General features: G+C 36.6%; 1 protein-coding gene across 6 annotated transcripts in view; it reads left to right on the top strand.

The window, feature by feature from the left end:
- The window catches only part of BRWD3 (bromodomain and WD repeat domain containing 3), a 196070-nt gene that overhangs the window by 82518 nt on the left and 95532 nt on the right, over positions 1–18020 (top strand). For 4 of the 6 annotated variants that reach the window (XM_072817333.1, XM_072817334.1, XM_072817336.1 and 1 more), the window contains exon 12: positions 14622–14660. The exons of the other annotated variants lie outside the window; for them this stretch is intronic. In XM_072817333.1, the coding sequence (XP_072673434.1) occupies positions 14622–14660 (39 nt within the window). The remainder of the gene's footprint in view (positions 1–14621; positions 14661–18020) is intronic. 6 annotated transcript variants of the gene reach the window in all.

An 18020-nucleotide genomic window follows, 5' to 3' on the forward strand; every position in this document is an offset into this window, starting at 1 on the left:
AATTTCTTCTTTTGTTTCCTGGTTGACTATTCATTGTTGCGTAACATTATTTAATCTCCATGTGTTGTGGTCTTTCCAGAATTTTCTTGTGATTGACTTCTAGTTTCATAGTTTCATAGGTCAGAAAAGATGCATAGTATGACTTTGCTATCTTTAATTTGTTAAGGATACTTTGTGGGGTAATTTGTGATCTATTCTAGATAATATTCTGTGTACACTTGAAAAGCATGTCTATTTTGCTGTTTTAGGATGGAATGTTTTGAATATATATGTTAAATTCACATATTCCAGTGTCTCATTCAAGTCCATTGTTTCCTTGTTGCTTTTCTGTTCAGATATCTGTCCACTGATGTAAGTGCAGTGATAAAGTCCTGTACTAAAATTGTCTTAGTGTCGATTAGTTCCTTCACGTTTGTTATTAACTGTTTTATGTATTTGTGTACAGCTAATATTTATAGTTGTTATATCTTGTTGGAGTCTCCCCTTTATTATTACATAGTGACCTTCTTTGACTCTTGCTAGTCTTTTTTTTAATGTCTGTTTTTTTCTGATGTAAGTATTGCTACTCTGGCTTTCTTTTGACTACCATGTGCGTGATATTTCTCCATCCCTTTACTTTCAATCTGCAGGTTTCTTTAGGGCTAAAATCAGTCTTCTATAGATAGCACATAGATGGGTCTTGTTTTGTACCCGTTCCGTCACCCTATATATTTGATTAGAACTTATAGGCCATTTACATTCAAAGTAATTATTGATAAATATTTATTTATTGTCATTTTATTATTTGTTTTGTAGTTGTTTATGAAGATTTTCTTTGATCCTTTCTTGTTTTTCTCTTTTTCATGTTTTCTTGATACTGATTAGTGATGTGTTTGGATGTCATTCTCTTTATTTTTTACACATATATTGGTGGTTCTTGATATATGGTTACCATTAGTTTTGTGTATAAATTCCTTTGTATATAGAAGTCTATATTAAAGTGATGGTTTCTTAAGTTTGAATTCATCCTTACTCCTCTAATCCCCATGATTAATGCGTATGTTGTTATAATTTATATCCTGTTATTTTATTTTGTGAGATTAACTGATTTTTTACAGAAATATTTATTTTCACTGTGGTTTTTTTTTTGTTTGTTTCCAACCATTATACTGTTACTTTTTGTTTCTCCTTTCCACACAAAGAGTCCCCTTAAATATTTGTAGCAGGGCTGGTTTTGTTTGTCATGAATTCCTTTAGGTTGTTTGTCTTGGAAATTCTTTATGTCTCCTTCTATTCTGAATCATAGCCTTGCTGGATAGACTATTCTGGGCTGCAGATTTTTTCCATTTAGCACTTTGTCACTCCCTTCTGGCTTGCAAAGTTTCCATTTAAAAGTCTCCTTGCTAGCATATTGGTTTTCCCTTTTAAGTTACTATATTCTTTTGTCTTGCTGCTTTTAAGATTTAGTCTATATCACTATATTTTGCACATTTATTTATACCATGTGTTAGTGTTGGCCTGCTTTTGTTGATTTTGATGGATTTTCTGTGCTTCCTGGATTTGTATAACTGTTTCCTTCTCCAGATTAGGGAAGTTTTCAGCTATTATTTCCTCACATAAATTATCTGGTTCCTTTTCTCTCTCTTGTTCTTCTGGAACTCCTATAATAAAATGTTATTAAATTTGATGGAATCGCTTAGTTCCCAAAGTCTATTCTCATTTGGTATTTATTTTTTCTCTCTTTTGTTAAACTTGAGTACTTTTCATTATTCTGTCTTCTCCATCAATAATTTGTTTCTCTGCTTCTTCCATTGTTCTCTTCATTCCATCAAGCATGTTTCTCATTTTGTTTATTGACCCCTTTATCTCTGTAGTGTTATTCTTTATCTCTGTGCTAAGGTCTTCCTCATGTCTTCTACCCCTTTCTTATGTGCAGTGAATGTCCTTATGGTCATTGTTTTAAATTCTCTACTAGGCATGTTACTTACATCTGTTTCATTTAGATCTCTAACCATGGCCTTTTCCTGTTCTTTCATTTGGGATAAAGTTCTCTCATTTTGTCTCCCTCTCTGTGTCTGTTTCTCTGTGTTAATAAAGTCAGCTATGTCTTCTACTCTTCAAAGTAGTGCCTTTAAAAAGATGTCCTGGAATGCCCTGCAGCGTACTATCCCACGTTTACCTGAATCTTGCACTTCAGGAGTGTATACTGTGTGTGTGTGCATGCACGCATGTGTGTGTGTTGCTTGTCCTCTGCTGTTGTGACTGAGTCACTTTTCCTTTCATTGCATTCACCTGTACTGATTCTCTGCCTGTTGTGGGATATCCTTGTTCTCTGTATTGTTAGTGGGAACTGGGCAGGCTAGTTCTAAGGTCATGCCCACCCAGGAACTTGGGAGTAGGGTGGTAGTGTTAGCAGCTTTTGTACTGGGCCACTAGCCCTATGCTGCATCCCCAGAAGCACTGTATTGGCTGGGGACTGCTTGCCGGGCTGGCTGGGGGGTAGGAGGTTGGGTGCTGACTATCATGATGCCTGCGTATGATTGGTGCATGATAGTGGCTTGGAGCATGTGACAAGGCGTGGCCCTACAGCACCAGTTTTGTACTCAGCAGCTGGTCACTACATGGTCAAAATGGTTCAGTATGGCAAGATAGTTGTGTGCTGTGAGGTCGCTGGTTCCTTGCATGGGGGCACCTATGTACTGGTGAGTAGGGGAGGAGTGTGTGGCTTTAACAAAATTTGCCCTGAGGTCATCAGGTCATCACAGGTCAGCAGGCTTGGAGTGGCTGAGTGCTCAGGAGAACTCATGGAGGTGGCCTACTGCCAGTCTGTTAAATAGCAAGTGTCTGTGTAGCCCCATCTCCTGCAGATGACCACGTGTTTATGCTGAGGGATGGGGGTGAAACTCGCGCCTGCTGGGTCCTTCATTTTTGAAGTCCTGCAACATGGTCTGAAATCAGTATGAACAGATCTATCTCCTGTTTGCTCCCCAGCATTGTGTAAAATACTATTTTTATGTTGCCTCTCCATGCAGGTTGCTATCTCTTTAAGGTCAATGGCCCAGCTGTCACTCAGTCTCATGGCTGGCACAGTGCTGAGTAAGCTGACTTTTAAAGTTTCAGGCTCCAAGTCTCACTAATTATACAAATTCACAGAATTTAGCCCCTCTGGTTTTCAAAGTCAAACATTATAGCGATTAGTCTTCTCTGTGTGAGTTCCTTGGTGTGAAGGCCTGTTCCTTTGTGCTCTCCATGCACACAGCTCCCTCCCTTCTGCCAGCAGCCTCCCTCTGCCTTTCTGACCTTCCTAACCTTTCAGATGCAGCTTTTTCTCTCCATTTTGTTGTGGAGTTTATTCTGACAATGTTCAAATTACTCTCCAGTTTATTTATTTGGATATAGTGGTATGGATTGAGCTCAGGTCCTCCTACTCTGCCATTTTCCCTGGTAGGCATCCAAAATGAACAGAGTTAAAATGAACATTAATTTTAAATAAATAAATAAATAAATAAATAAATAAATTCAACATAAAAATAACACACAAGGGGTGATAAAGATGAATAGTTTTAGAATGTATTCATATGTCAGATTCTGTCACTTAAAATTTTTATATATATATATATATGATGTTCAGTGTGAAACTCATTTAATACAAAGCAGAAATCTGTAGTAGAACACAAAAGAGAATGAGAAATGAATTAAGCATAACACTAAAGAAAATTACGAAAGCACAAGAGTGCAAAAGAAAGAAAGACAAAGAATGAAATTGAACAGAGAGTAACCAAAAACAGCCAGAAAATACTCAACAATTGTTGATAAGTACATTTTTATCTATAATTACTATGAAGCTAAATGGACTAAATTCTCCAGTCAGAGACATAGAATAGGTTAATGGATTTAAAAAAAACAAAAGCAAGATTTATTAATATGTTGCCTGCATAGTCATGGCAGATCTAAGGACACAACAAAACAAAGTGAAACTATAGAAAAATATTTTTGATGCAAATTGAAGTGCAAAGAACAGTAGTCTTTTGCATGTTGGGAGTTTTTGATTACTAATTCAGTTTCTTTGCTGGTTATTTGTATCTTCAAGTTTTCTATTTGTTTCTATTTTAGTTTTTGGCAGTTTATATGTTTTGAGGAAATAATCCATTTCTTCCAAATTGTCTAATTTGTTGTCATATAGTTTTTCATAATATTTTCCTATAATTGTTTGTGTTTTTGTAGTGTTGGTTGTTATTTACCCTCTTTCATTTCTGATTTTATTTATTTCATTTTTTCTCTTTTCTTTTGATAAGTCTGAATAGAGGTTTATCAATTTGTTTTTTTAATAATAAATTTATTTTTTATTGGTGTTCAATTTGCGAACATACAGAATAACACCCAGTGCTCATCCCGTCAAGTGCCCCCCTCAGTGCCCATCACCCATTCATCCCCACCCCCTGTCCTCTTCCCCTTCCACCACCCCCCAGTTCGTTTCCCAGAGTTAGGAGTCTTTATTTTCTGTCTCCCTTTCTGATATTTCCTACCCATTTCTTCTCCCTTCCCTTCTATTCCCTTTCACTATTATTTATATTCCCCAAATGAATGAGAACATAGAAGCAGCTCCTCATTTCATTGATCTGTCCTTTTGTGTTTTGTTTGTTTGTTTGTTTTTATTTTTAGTTTCTATATCATTATTTTGTGCTTTAATCTTTATTATTTGCTTACTTCTGCTGGCTTTAGGCTTCATTTGTTGTTCTTTTTCTAACTCCTTTAGGTATAAGGTTAGGTTGTTTATTTGAGATTTTTCTTGTTTCTTGAGTTAGACCTTTATTGGTGTAAACTTCCCTCTTAGGACTGCTTTTACTGCATCCCCAAAACTCCCAACAAACAAAAGTCCAGAGCCAGATAGCTTTACAGGCAAATTCTAACATACATGTAAAGAAGAATTAATACCTAGTCTTCTCAAACTATTGCAAAAAAAATAGAAAAGGACAGAAAACTTCCAAATTCATTCTATGAGGCCAGCATTACCCTGAACCATAACCAAGTAAAGACTCCACTAAAAAAAAAGAGAACTATAGGCCAATATCCCTGATGAACATGGATGCAAACATTCTTAATAAAATGGTAGCAATCCAAATCCAACAATACATTGAGAAGATCATTCACCATGATCAGATAGGATTTCTTACTGGGTTATAAGGGTAGTTCAATATTCATAAATAAATCAATGTGATACACTACATTAATAAAGGAAAAGATAAACATATGATCTTTTCAATAGATGCAGAAGAAGCACTTGACAAAGTCCAACATCCATTCATGATAAGAACTCTCACATAAATAGGTTTAGAGGAAACATACTTCAACATCATAAAGGTCTTATATGAGAAACTCACAGCTAACATCATCTTTAATGGGAAAAACTGAGAACTTCTCCTTTACACTCAGGAACAAGATAGGGATGTTTACTCTCACCATTGTTATTTAACATGTTACTAGAAGTCCTACCCAACATAAATCAAATAATAAGAAGAAATAAAAGGCATCCAAATCAGCAAGGAAGAAGTCAAACTTTCAGTATTTCCAGATGACATCATACTCTATATAGAAAACTCAATACCCTACCAAAACACTGCTAGAACTGATAAACAAATTCATTTGTTCAGTTACAAGATCCAGAATCAATATACAGAAATTTGTTGCATTTCTACACACCAATAATGATACAACAGAAGGAAAAATTAAGTAATCAGTTCAATTTCAGTTGCATCACTAATTTTATACCTAGGAACAATCCTAACTAAATAGGTGAAAGACTTTTTACTCTGTAAAGTATACAACACTGATGAAAGATAGGAAGACAACACAAAAAAATGGAAAGACATCACATGCTCATGGATCAGAAGAACAAATGTTGTTGAAATGTCTATATTATCAAAACAATGTACATATTTCATATGATACATATCAAAATACCAACAGCCTTTTTCACAGAACTGCAGCAAACCATCCTAAAATTTGTATGAGACCACAAAGACCCTGAAGAGCGAAACCAATATTGAACAAGAAAAGCAAAGCTGGAAGCATCTCAATTCTAGACTTTAAGCTATATTACAAAGCTGTAGTGATCAAGACAGTATGGTGTAGGTACAGAAATAGACACATAGATCAATGGAACAGAATAGATAACCCAGAAATGAACTCACAAATATGTGGTGAATTAATCTTTGACAAAGCAGGGAAGAATATCCAATAGGAAAAAGACAGTCTCTTCAACAAATTGTGTTGGGAAAACTGGACAGCAACATGAAGAAGAATGAATCTGGGCCACTTTCTTTTCTTTCACTTTTTTTATTTTTCAAAAGAAAAATAAATACAGAATAGATTAAAGACCTGAATGCAACATCTGAAATCATAAAAAACATAAAGTATTACACAGGCATTAATCCGTTTGACATTGGTTGACATTGGTTGTAGCACCTTCTTAATAATGAGTCTCCTGGGGCAAATGAAACCAAAGCAAAAATAACCTTTTGGGATTATATTAAGATATATATATATATAAAATCTTAAGGAAATATATCTATATCTATATATATCTACTGCACATAGAGGGAAACAATAAACAAACCTAAAAGGCAAGCTATGGAATGGGAGAAGATAATATACATATTATATATCTATTAAGTGTTTAGTATCCAAAAAAGTTATAACACACTTAACCCCCCAGGGGTGCCTGGGTGGCTCATTGGGTTAAGTATCCAACTCTTGATTTTGGCTTAGGTCGTAGTCTCAGGGTATTGGGTCAATCCCTACATCATGCTCTGTGCTCAGTATGGAGAGCACATGTGTTTGAGATTCTCTTTCTCCCTCTCCCACTGAGGGGAGGATGGGCAGAGGGAGAGGGAGAAGCAGGCTCTCCACTGAGCAGGGAGCAAAGGAAAACAAATAAATAGAGAGGCAGATATAAAAACAGACTCTTAGCAATAGAGAACAAACTGATGGTTATCAGAGGGGCAATGGGTGTGACATGGGTTAAGTTGTTGATGGGGGTTATGGAATGTACTTTTGATGAGCACAGGGTGTTGTGTAGATGTGGTAAATCAGTATATTGCCCACCTGAAACCAGTATTACCCTGAATGTTAACTAATTTGATTTAAACAAAACCTTTTAAAAGTGAAAGCTTTTAAAGGGAAAAATAAGGAACCCTTGTGAAACTATACATATGCCAGAAAAAATAAACTAAAATGTACATGGTAATGAAAGGTATAGAAGGGAATTATCAAATGATGAAGGCACCAATCCAACATTAGGATATATTATTTGTAAATATTTAAGCAATCAACATAGGAGCACCTAAATATAGAAAAAAATTAACAGATTTTAAGGGAGAAGTTGACAGCAATAAAATAATAGTAGGGGACTTTAATATACAACTGACATCATCGGATAGATTTTCGAGGCAAAAAACCAATAAGGAATTATTGGCCTTAAAGGACACATTAGGCCAGGTGGACCTAATAGATACATAAAGACTGTTCCATATAAAAATACCAGAATACAAATGAAACATTGTCTAGGGTAGATCATATTTAGACCACAAAACAAGTCTCAGTAATCCAAAAAGATTGAAATCATATTAACCATCTTCTTATCACAATGCTATAAAAATAGAAATCAAAATAAAAAATGAAATATTCATACTTCATCAAGGTGAAAAGCTTCTGCACAGTAAAGGAAACAGTCAACAAAACTAACCAGCAACCTATGGAATTGGAGAATATATTTGCAAATTACTTACCAGATAAAGGGCTAGTATCCAAGATCTGTGAAGAACTTATCAAACTCAACATCCAAAAGAACAAATAATCTAGTCAAGAAATGGGCAGAAAACACAAATTCTCTAGAATACATACACATGGTCAACAGACCCATGAAAAAATGCTCAATATCACTTGTCATCAGGGAAATACAAATCAAAAACACAATGAAATACCACCTTACACCAGTCAGAATGGCTAAAATTAACAAGACAGGAAACAAATGTTGGCAAGAATGTGGAGAAAGGGGAACCCTCTTCCAGTATTCGTGGAAATGGAAGCTGTTATAGCCACTCTGGAAAACAGTAAGAAGGTTCCTCAAGAAGTTGAAAATAGAGCTACTCAGCAATTGCACTGCTAGGTATTTACCCCAGAGATACAAATGTAGTGATCCAAAGGGGCATCTGCACTCCAGTGTTCATAGTAGCAATATCCACAATAGCCAAACTGTGGAAGGAGTTCAGATGTCCACTGACAGATGAATGGATAAAGAAGATTATAATATATATATATATATCCTCTTGATACATATATATATATATATCAATATATCTATATCTATCTATCTATCTATCTATCTATCTATCTATCTATCTATCTATCTATCCCCTCTTGATAAGAATCAAATACATACCATGCTCCATGGTATCTGTGATGTCCAGTGTGAACTTGGTTAAGATGAAAACTTGTTTCCTAGAATATCCTCCCTGTATGGTTCCAGATTAGAGTAGTCCAAAAGAGGAATTTGCATGAGGAAGTAAAGCAACAGCCATACCTTTTGGAAGGTTGTGGCAGTTAGATGCAGTGACAGACATTCTTATAGGTGCTGGAAGGCTCCCAGTTGTTCTGTCTCCTATGCTCCATATCTCACTCTTCTTCCTGACTTCTGACCCTACTGACCAATGGCAACCCCAAGGCCCATCACCAGATCCCAATTGTGGAGCCCCAAAGACAACAGTTTCTCCCCACAGCTGCTGCTTGTTTGTCCCACCTAGGGACGACCTTTTATATATGTATATGTATATATATATATAATATTTGTATTATATATGTATATATATTATACAAAATATTACTCAGCCATCAAAAAGATGAATACTTACCATTTACATTCTCATGGATGTAACTGGAGGATATTCTGCTGAGTGAAATAAGTCAGTTGGAGAAAGACAATTATCATATGGTTTCACTCATGTGGAATATAAGAAACAGCACAGAGGATCACAGGGGAAGGGAGGGAAGACTGAATGGGATGAAATTAGAGAGATGACCAACCATGAGAGACTTAACTTTGGGAAACAAACTGAGGGTTGCTGAAGGGGAGGTGGGTGGGGGGGTGGGATACCTGGGTAATGGGCATTATTATGGAGGGCATGTGATGTGATGAGCATCAGGTGTTATATGCAATTGATAAATTATTGAACACTACATTTGAAACTAATGTACTCTATGTTGGCTAATTGAATTTAAATGGAAAAAGAAATCAATTACAGAAAGAAAACTGGTGGGAAATCACAGATATATGGAGATTAAACAGGATGCTACTGCACAACCAATGGATTGATTGAGAGATCAAAGAAGAAATCAAACAGTACCTGGAGACAATTGAAAATGGAAATACAAAAAAAAAAAAAAAAGAAAATGGAAATACAGCAGTCCGAAACTATAGGATATAGCAAAAGCAGTTTTAAGAGCTAAGTTACAACAATACAGGCATATATCAAGAAACAAGAGAAATCTGAAATAAATAATCTTACTCTACACATAAAGGAACTAAAAAAAAAGAAAAAAAGCCCAAAGTTAGTAGAAGGAAAGAAATAAAGATCACAGAGAGATAAATGGGAGACTAAATGACAGTAGAAAATATCAATAGAATTAAGAGCTAGTTCTTTGAAATAATAAAGTTGACAGATGTTTAGCTATCTTTCAGGAAAAAATGAGAGTGGACTCAAATTGATAAACAGAAGTAAGAGAGAAGTTCCACTTTGTACTACAAGGAATCATAAAAGACTGTATAAACCATTATGTGCCTATAAATTGGACAACGTAGAAGAAATGGATATGTTCTTCAACCATACAATTTTCTAAGACTGAATAATAAAAAATAGAAATAAATCTGTAAAGACGAATTCCTAGCAGGGAGATTGAATCAGTGATCAAAAACCATCCAAAAAACAAGTCTGGAAGCAGTTGGCTTCACTGAATACTGCTAAAACATTCAAAGGAGATTTAATCACTGACCTCATACTCTTCCTAAAAATTGAGGGAATGCTTCCAAACTCCTTTTACAAGGTCAATCTCTGATGTAAACATCAGCAAGGACACCAAAAATGAGGAAACTATAGGCCAATTACTCCTATGTAAGAGATGCAAAAATCTTCAACAAAATATTAGCAAACTGAATTCAGCAATGTATTCAAAGCATCATATGCCACGATCAGGTGGGGATTTTTACAGGATGCAAGAATGATTCAACACCTGCAAATCAACCTACGTGATACACTACATTACCAAAATGAAGGATGAAAGTTATATTATCATCTCAACAGATGTAAAAAAAGTATTTGACAATATTCCACATTCATTTATGATAAAATCTCAATGAAGTGGGATGGGGGGAATGTATCTGAATATAGTGAGGTGATATGTGACTAATTCACAGCTAACATCATACTTAGTGGTGAAAAGGTGAAAGCTTCTCTCTAAGATCATGAAAAAAAACCAGGGTGCCCATTTTTGCCACTTTATTCAACATATTATTGGAAGTCCTATCCATAGTAATTAGCCATGTAAAAAAATGAAAGAAAGAAAGAAAGAAAGAAAGAAAGAAAGAAAGAAAGAAAGAAGAAAGAAAGAAAGAAAGAAAGAAAGAAAGAAAGAAAGAAAGAAAGAAAGAAGAAAGAAAAGGCATCCAATTTGGAAAGGAAGAAGTAAAACTAACTATTTGCAGATAACATAATTCTATATATAGAAAACCCTAAAGATTCCACTAAAAAAAACTATTAGAACTCATATTTCGTAAAGTTGCAGGATAGAAAATCAATATATATAAATCTTTTGTTTTTCTGTACACTGAGATTGGACTATCCAAATGAATATACTAAGAAAACCATCCCATTTATAGTTGCAGCAAAAGATGGACATACCTGGAAATAAATTTAACCAAGGAAATCAAGATCTGCACACTGAAAACCAGAACTGATAAAGGAAATTGAAGAGGATAAATAAATGGAAAGATATTCCATGTTCATGGATTGTAAGAATCAGTATCATGTCCAGGCTGTCCAAAGCAATCTAGAGATTATATGCAATCCTTATCAAAATCCCAGTGGCATTTTTCAGTATTGGAAGAGATAGTTCTAAAATTTGTAAGAACCAAAAAAGACCACAAATAGCCAACACAGATTTGAGAAAGGAGAACAAAGCTGGAGGCATCCCACTTCCTGATTTTAAGCTATACTACAAACTTCTAGTAATCAAAACAGTATGGTGTTGGCAGTAAAACAGACAAATAGATCATGGAACTGAATAAAGAACCCAGAAATAAACCCGCACATATATGGTCCATTAATTTACAGTGAAGGAGCCAAGAATATACAATGTGAAAATAGTAGTTTCTTCAATAAGCAGTGTTGGGAAAACTAGATAGCCACATGCAAAAGAATGAAACTCAAGACCAGTGTCTTACACGATACACCAAAATTAACTTGAAAGGAAGACCTACTTGAGTATGAAATCAAAATTGCTGAAGAAAGCATAAGCAATTGGCAGTTTATGACCCTCTCAGGAGCTTATTGAGTGTAATCTGAAACTGGTCCCTATACTCAGAGGACAAGGAAAGAAAGAGGCAGGGCATTACAGGTTGATAGGTGACAGTTTTCATAAGTTAAAGGAACTTATATATGACCCAAGTCTTGGGTGGCAGCAAGACAAATAGATCCCCATGGCCACCCACCAAATTTAAAAGTTTATCAAGAGGCCTTAACAAGGTCCAGTCAAGTTGTGCAGGTATTCTCAGTAGCACATCATTACCTCAAAGCTTTGGGAGTAGGAAAGGCAAGAGGGACCCATATTCCAAGCTGGGAGGTAAGGAGCCTTTGATTGCCTGGGGTCCAGATCACAGTCAGCTGGTGGTCACATCTTCTAAATGATCTTCCCCAACATTCCACCATTCATGACCAGTTTTTATAATCTCATGTGCCCCCTTCTTGTGATATGGTCTCTAAGTGTTCAGCAAGGGATTTTATTAGCATGGAGGTGGCTCCTTTGATGACTGACTGCATTGGAGGCTAATGCCACAGCAACAATACAGGTCTGTGTAAAAGGAAACCCAGATTAAGAAAATGATTACAGGGCAGCCTGGGTGGCTCAGTGGTTTAGCGCTGACTTCAGTCCAGGGCGTGATCCCGGAGACCCGGGATCGAGTCCCACATCAGGCTCCCTGCATGGAGCCTGCTTCTCCCTCTGCCTGTGTCTCGGCCTCTCTCTCTCTCTCTCTGTGTCTCTATGAATAAGTGAATAAAATCTTTTAAAAAAAGAAAATTATTACAAAATCAGTGACAACTTTTTTTATAAGAGCCCTTGATCTGAGCCACTGATTAAGTCTCCCATGTTAGGGATTGGCTTACAAAGGACATGATATTCACTTGTATTCCTTGTGATTTGATAAAGATGATGCATTAGCAGATTCATTGGAGTGAACATACAACATTGTGTTTGGGTAATGGCACAGGTACCTCCTTGTGAAGCAGTAATAATGTCTAAGGCTATTTTATTTTGGAGTACAGCTTTGTAAGAAATATGTACAGCTTACCAGAGACATTTCAGTGTTCAGTAAGGACAGCTCTTACTGCTATCATTCAATCATGCTTGCTGATTGAATTTATTAAGGGCTTCACATTTGCTATTTTAATGTCTTCTAAATCTAAGCCAATGGAGGGAATAAAGACAGTGGCAAAATAGTCTTATTAGTAGAAAAACCAGACATTTCTCCTGAATTTGAGGGAGAGGGAAGTTAACACCTTTAGAAACTTGACCTGGTTGTACATACCATACATGTTGGCCAGGGGAGGCAGCACTGTCAGGTGTGAGTAGATGAGGTGGGGTCAGGATATGAAATTATCAGGACCCCTATTTTCTCCCTTCTTTTAGTGGTGCGTGTTTCATTTCAGGTATAGTATAGTGCATTTTAACAGTTCCAGTGTACAGCAAGATAAGGTTATCTTAGTTGAGATTGAGTAGTTCTTCACCCAGGGGTATGAAGGAACTCACCTGTCTTGGTGGGATACTGTATTGTAAATTCTAGTAGATAATTCATTTTACAGGAATGATGGGGCTTGGTGTTTTCCACAGTATAGATTTTCCATAGTCTCACAGTTTTGATCCACTGTAAGAATTGGGGCAATGGCTGTTTCCAGAAACTTCTATATCTTTACAGTATTGGGTGCCTGGGCAGGGAACCCTGGTCTAGTATATGGGGCAATAGACCCTACTATTTGGTCATTTAAATATATTAAAGCCTCAGACAGTACTTTTGCCCAGTTGGCCAAGGTAGTTTTGCCTATTATTTAATATGCTGTTTTAATATTCCATTTTCCTTTCTACCAATGCTACTGCTTGTGGGTTATAGGGGAGATAGAACCTTTATTTAATGTCACATTTTATGTTCAGTCTTGCACATCATGGTCTTTGAAATGTGACCTCTGATAATTATGTGTTTGATGAGGATATTCATACATGATATTCAGTTTTTTAAGCCCTTAATGTTACAGCCTGTTTTGTAGGGTGGCAGGGAAAAGCATGGTTTAAGCCAGATGCAGTGTCTCTATAAACCAAGGCATATTTAAAACCCTTTAATAGGGGCAATTTGCCAATTTCTCATAGGTTGGGAACTCCAGTAGATGGCTTGATTCTTTTGGCAGTTCCCTTTGGTGTTGTTTAGAACACACAACATGCTGTTACTACATTAACCAATGCATTGTACTCTGAGAGCAGTCCAGCATCCTTGGCAATATACCATCCTACTTAGGCATTGTGGGTTCCACTCTTTTTTAATGCACCCATTCTGCCTACACTACTGAAGGGTCAGTAGCTAGGGCTCATTCCCAACTAGGGCACCAGCTTCCTGATTGCTAGGGGAATGTCAGTGTCTTAAGAACTGGGACATGAAAAACAGTTGAGAATCATTTCAGGCTCTTACAGATGGACCCAAATGTCATTTTATATATATCTTGACCCCACAAGGACTTTTTAATAATCAGCTTCCTATTGTTCAAGCCATAAACTTAATCCCTTTAGAATAATCTAATTATCAGTGCCAAAGAGTTATTGGCCTGGGCTCAAGAGTGATTGGCAGCCAGACCACTAGTGTACTGAAACCACTCAGTACACTAGCTGCTGTACTGGCTGCTGTATGAGATGCTTTATCTGGAAGAGCACGATGTACATTGCTAGGAGCTGTTGCTCTATGGGGTATATTGGGGTTTTGCCCCCTTCCAGAGCTGGAATCAAAATCCCAGGGGCATTCTCCTCTTTTGTTATTTTTGCTTTCTCAAAGGCAGCACACTGCTGTTGTCCCCAGTCCCATATATGCCCTTTCTTTACCAGGCAGCATGAGGAATGGGAGTATTGTGCCAGGTGTAGATTAGAAGTCTTCCAAAACCCCAAAATCCCTATAAAGGACGACACCTCTTTCCCATTCTTAGAAGTTGGATAGACTTGCACCTGTTCGGTTACAGCTTTATGAGTCTTAGCTGACCAGATGACACCCAAAACCTTATGGCAGTATTTGAGCCTTTAATTTTCTTTGGGTTCATTGCCCATCTTCTTCCTCACAGATGTTCCTGAGCAAAGCCTGCAGGTGTCCTGCAGCAGAGGTAAATCTTTACATGTTAACACTGTATTATCAATGCAATGGGCCCATTTTGCTGATGTGGGAGAGGTGAACAGGGATAGGTCCCCAGCTACCATTCTATTACGTATTGTGGGGCTATGCACGTAGCTTTGGGGGAGTACTTGAAATGTTCATAATTATCTCTCCAACATAAAGGCAATTATATCTTATTTATCAGAAACTAGTCAAAGTCTTTTGCATGAGTGTTCTTAAATATGAGGCACATTTGTAGGAATACTTTTTTCAAAGCATCAGAGCAAAACAGTAACTGCAAATGACAGAAAACTTAAAAACTGATCACTTGATTTGATGAGAGTTCATTATAATACAATGGACAAGAGAACTATAGCTGTATTCTTAAAAGATCACCACTTTTTTTTCTGGCAATGTTGTGGTTATCCCCAGGGGTATTTATATTTCAAAGACATAATAAGATATATAAACTTGAAAGGACAGAGAAAGATGCAAGTTTTCTCCTAGGAGTTTTGAGGTAATTGGTATTTAAAATTAGGGGTCAGAAGGAACGGGGCATTTTGGCTGTTTCCTCATCAGTTACCACAACATTTTCCTTGTCATTTTCATCATTTTCTCTAAGATTCCACCTCTTAACATCCTAATCAGGCTTTCTCATAAGTTCTCATATCTTAATACATAGCAGCTTGCATCCTCCTTGATTTGCAAAACAGGACACTAAGGTCTCTATTATTTTGCTCTTCCATCTTGTCTACCAGCCCCAGAGCTAGCAGAGTAGTGGATGCTCGTAGATACTTTTCTAACCTCAGCTCTTCTAACTTTCTAACTTGAGCTTCAGCCTGTAGTTGGGCATCCATGGCCAACTGGACTATCCACATTTGAGGCCCACAGTAGCAACTTTGTTTCCCTTCTCTTGCCTCAGTGTGGTATGTGCATTTCCTCTAACAAACACATTAGACTGGCTGATATTTTCTGTATGTCCCCATATTCATGTAATAGTCCACAAGTATCTAACATACAAGCCACCCTTCCTTACAGAAGTTGATAGCTAATTTGGGATTTCTCCTGTGGATTCCTCATTCCCAAGGCGCATTTCTTTGGTTTCTGGGCTGGCTTGCCAATTGTCAGTTTATAGCTCTCTTGGGTGCTTTCAGATATAATCTGAAACTGGCCCTTGTACCCAGATGTCAGGGAAAGTCCAAAGAAAGAGGTAGGACACTCTGGGTTGGTAGGTGGCAGTTTTAATAAGCAAAGGGAACTTACACCTGAGGGTTGTTTTGGGTGTCAGCAAGATGAATGGATCCTTGTGCCTGCCAGTAACTTCTTAAAAGTTTATAAAGAAGCCTTACCTGGGTTCATTCAAGTATACTGTTTAGATGTTCTCCATACCACATCATCGTCTCAAGGCTATGTTGTTAGAGCAGCTTTTGGGAGAGGGAAAGGCAAGTGGAACTCATATAGCAAGGATAGAGAAGTGGGTAAGGAGCCTCTAATCTCTGGGATCCAGCTCACAGGTCAATTTGTGGATACATCTTTTTGATGATCTTCCCTGGCAGTGGTAAGGTCCTTGGCATTGGTCTTAGTGACCCAACAAGTGGGACTACTTCTTATTAAAAGACTACTGCTATTATTTATATTCCCCAAATGAATGAGAACATATAATGTTTGTCCTTCTCCGATTGACTTACTTCACTCAGCATAATACCCTCCAGTTCCATCCACGTTGAAGCAAATGGTGGGTACTTGTCATTTCTAATGGCTGAGTAATATTCCATTGTATACATAAACCACATCTTCTTTATCCACTCATCTTTCGATGGACACCGAGGCTCCTTCCACAGTGAAGAAAAACATCAATAAAACAAAAAGGCAACTTTCTAAATGGGAAAGGATATTTGCAAATAATATATCCATTAGGGGATTAATATCCAAAATATATAAAGAACTCATATAACTCAATAACAAAAAACAAACCCAATTAAAAAATGGATGGAGGAACTAAATAAGACATTTCTCTTTCCTAAAGCAGATAGACTGATGGCCAATGGGAACATGAAAACATGTTCAACATCACTAATTATCAGGGAAATGCAAATGAAAACCACAATGTGGTGTTACCTCATACCTATTAGAATGGCAATTATCAAAAAGGCAAGAAATAAGTGTTGGAGACAATATGGAGAAAAGGATACTCTTATGCACTATTGGTGGGAATGTAAATGTAAATCGGTGTAGCCCCTGTGGAAAGCTGTATGGAGATTTGTCAAAAAATTAAAAACAGAACGAGTATATGATCCAGATACTCCACTTCTGAATATTGACAAATACAAAAACACTAGTTCAAGAAGATATATACACTCCTGTGTTCATTGCAGCAGTATTTATAGTAACCAGGATATGGAAATAACCTAAGTGTCCATCCATGGATAAATGGATAAATAAATTGTGGTATACACACACACACATACACATATATACACAGTGGAATACTACTCAGCCACACATAAGGAAATCTTGCCATTTGCGACATTATGGGTAGACCTTGAATATATTCTAAGTGAAAAGTTTGTTGCAAAAAGGCAAGTGACATAATTTCACTATATGTGTATTCTAAAATAACTAAACAAATGAAAAAACCAAACAAAAACAAAAGAGATCCATGGTTACCAGAGGGGGGTGTTGGGGGATGAATGAGAGGGCTTATTTGTATGGTGATGGATGATAACTAGACTTATGGTGGTGATCACTTTGTAGAATATACAGATATCAAAGTATCACATTATACAGCTGAAACATATAAGGCTATGTGCCCAATTTACCTCAATAAATAATAAAGGACATATTAAGTGTATCTTAAGAAAAAAATAATTTACTAATTTAGCTTGTTGATTTTAGTATGATTATTTTCAGAATGTCATCACAGACTCCTGAAATCTAATCCTACTCAATTATCAATAACAGCAGGGAACAGCTTTATGCCTGGGTGACAGCCATTGGTGATTGGCCATTGGTGAATCGAACTTTTCCTCAAGCCATTTCTACATTCTTTGTTAGGAAGCTTGGATCCAGTAATGTTTTTTCATATCCCTGTGTACCTTTCATCTTTTTCCTCTTCTTTTCCTTACATTTTTCTCCAGATAACTATTATGGCAAATGGGGGTACTTAATTTTTAGCTTACTATGCATTTCATATACCTCATTGTCAAAGCTATATAGTCAGCAATTAAAAGCACTAAGCTTTGCAAGTCTAAAAGTTACTGTTTTTATTACTATTGACCTCTCATTTGGAGTAGTATTAGCGCACATCAATAAAAATATGCAGTGTCCCTGTATGATGACTAATAGAAAAAGATACTTTGTGAGTTACAAA

The sequence above is a fragment of the Canis lupus genome, chromosome X (genome assembly GCF_048164855.1).
Source record: "Canis lupus baileyi chromosome X, mCanLup2.hap1, whole genome shotgun sequence".
In the NCBI taxonomy this organism is placed as follows: domain Eukaryota; kingdom Metazoa; phylum Chordata; class Mammalia; order Carnivora; family Canidae; genus Canis; species Canis lupus.